The sequence below is a fragment of the Aptenodytes forsteri genome, unplaced genomic scaffold (genome assembly GCF_000699145.1).
Source record: "Aptenodytes forsteri isolate BGI_AS27 unplaced genomic scaffold, ASM69914v1 Scaffold33, whole genome shotgun sequence".
NCBI classification, from domain to species: Eukaryota; Metazoa; Chordata; class Aves; order Sphenisciformes; family Spheniscidae; genus Aptenodytes; species Aptenodytes forsteri.
This window is the reverse complement of record NW_008795037.1, coordinates 7,750,777-7,752,981: the sequence shown is the minus strand read 5'-3', so window position 1 is coordinate 7,752,981 and position 2,205 is coordinate 7,750,777. Positions and strand designations below refer to the sequence as shown.

At 63.9% G+C, this 2,205-nt stretch overlaps 1 protein-coding gene across 1 annotated transcript in view; it reads right to left on the bottom strand.

Moving 5' to 3' along the window:
• SLC12A3 (solute carrier family 12 member 3) overlaps window positions 1-2,205 on the bottom strand; it is a 14,933-nt gene that overhangs the window by 902 nt on the left and 11,826 nt on the right. Inside the window, exons 22-26 of the mRNA XM_009276797.1 lie at window positions 1,455-1,601; window positions 1,145-1,256; window positions 749-835; window positions 522-657; window positions 352-419 (exon numbers count right to left, since the gene is read on the bottom strand). Of these exons, the coding sequence (XP_009275072.1) occupies window positions 352-419; window positions 522-657; window positions 749-835; window positions 1,145-1,256; window positions 1,455-1,601 (550 nt within the window). The remainder of the gene's footprint in view (window positions 1-351; window positions 420-521; window positions 658-748; window positions 836-1,144; window positions 1,257-1,454; window positions 1,602-2,205) is intronic.

Here is a 2,205-nt window from a genome sequence, read left to right as displayed (position 1 = left end):
CGGCCAGCCCCCCCTCTCGGCAGCCCCCCCCCGGGGGGGCGCTCCCCCCCGCCCGCCCCCCCCCCCCCGCCCGCCCCGCCGAGCCAAGCGCCGTCCTTAGCCCCTCTCTCAATCCCGTGCTAATTTGCGGGTTATTTCCCTAAAAAGGGGCAACGCCACCTCCTCCCCCCTGACGAGACCCGGGCCGGACCCCTTGGTGCCCTCCAAAGGCTTTTCCCCGCGGTGCTGCACCATCCCACTGCAGTGTTGGGGTGTCTGGCCAGGATCTCCCCGCGCAGGGCGGAGGGGAACATCCGGAGGGACCATTTCCATGGGGCAAGAAACGGGCGCGAGGGCGTTGCTGGCACCTACATGGCTACGAGCGCCGCGTCTCGCGAGTAATCCAGCAAAATCTCGTTCAGCCTCACTTGTCGGAGCGACTGCGGAGCAAAGAGGGTTGGCAAATGCAAAATAATTGTTTCCAAAAAGACTGAATTTTGTCTCAAAAGCAGGAGACCCTTTGCGGGAGCCCCCGGCGCTACCTTGGCTCTGTTTTTATCGACCTCCTCGTCGGAAATCTTCCAGGGACAGCCCTGCCTCATCTCGTTCACCGTAGCCTCGTCTTTGAAGCTGTCGTTCAGCCTGAAGGGAGCGATCAGGTCGTCGAACCTCTTGATGCTGCAAGACAAGCAGACGGTGCCGGGGAAGGGGGTCCGGGCGGGTTTGGGGGCGCTGGGGGCGTGGGGGGAGAAGGGGAGGGGGCAGTTACTGCTCTGGCCGGGGTTTCTGGTTGATGTCGGGGAGGATGTGGACCTCGTGGAAGCCGAGGCGGAACTTGCTCAGCAGAGAGACGATCCTGCCGGAGGGAAAAGGACACATTTTCCAAAAATTAGCAGGGCATGGCGGCTCCGGCAGGGTCCCGTCCCGGCAGAAACCCCTGCCACCGTCCTCCGTTTGCCCTTGGGTTTTCCCCACCCTGCAATCACATTGATTTTTGGAGGAGCAAGGCAAAGCAGCCGTGTCGGAGCCCACAGATCCCGTTACGGCAAAGCCTGGGGGGCTCAGGGAAGGGGGGAAGCGGCTCCTGCCACCCACCCATGGGGACAGCGGCGGTGGCCACGTGGCTAAGAGGGGCTGCGGGGTGTGAGTGGCCACCAGCACTTACGCCTTCCTCTCCTCGTCCATCCTGTTGATCTGCCCGCCGACGAACACCCGGATTTTGCACTTTTGCCACCGCTTCTTGCGCCCCAGGAGGTAGGGGATGAGCAGCGTGAGACCTGTCCCCAAAACACCCCGTGGGAGACGTGGCTGCGGTGACCCTGTGGGCTCGCCAGCACTTTCTTGAGATGCCAGGGATGCCCTGGCACCATTCGGCGAGGACCGAGCCCTCCTGGGCACCGCGATGGAGGTGTTGGGTTCGCATTGGTTAGACAGACGGGTGCCGAAGAGCCGCAGCAGCCAAAGGTGAAGGTTACCTCCGTCGTCAAAGAGCCAGTAAATGTCGATGGTCTTCTTGCCCTGCTCACTCTGGAAGACGGTGCTCGCCTGCTGCTCGCTGGCCAAGGTGGCGGGGTCTGCTGCCGGGGCAAGAGGGTCCCGGTGTCGGCAAGGGGCGCCGCCGGCTGCAGGGAAAGGCACTGCTTCCTCCTGGCCCCGGCCCTGCTCCCCTTCACCGCTCAAAACCCGCGACCCTGCCTGCAAACCCGGCTCCCCGAAAATAATCCTCGGAGCCGGGGATTTTCTGGGCGGCACCAAGCCAGGACCGACCTGTGCCCGGGGCTGCTCTGCCACCGGTGCCGTTCTCCTCGGGGTGCTCTGCTGTCTCGAACATGGGGTTAACTGGGGAGGGGGGAGAAGAGCACGGGCAACAGGACAGCACCCCAGTGTCCCCATCGCCTTTGGTCCCAGCCCAGGAGTGATGTCCCACCGGGACTGTGACCTTCGCCTGGGGACACGGTGCCGGCTGGCACGTCCTACGGCTCCGGCACATCTCCGAGCATCCCCGGCTGCCCAAAACCACTTACCGTGAGCCTGCATCACTCGGGAAACGTTCAGCCCTTCCTTCATTCTCAATAAGCACACGCCATACTTGAAATCGAAGGCGTCACTGGAAGGAGGAAGGAGAAGGCAGTTAACGGTGGCCGGCTCGTGTCAGGCGACACTGCCGGCCCGGCTGGACCCTGCGCACACAGTCGCAGCGGCCCCGCCCCACAACCGAAGGCCCCC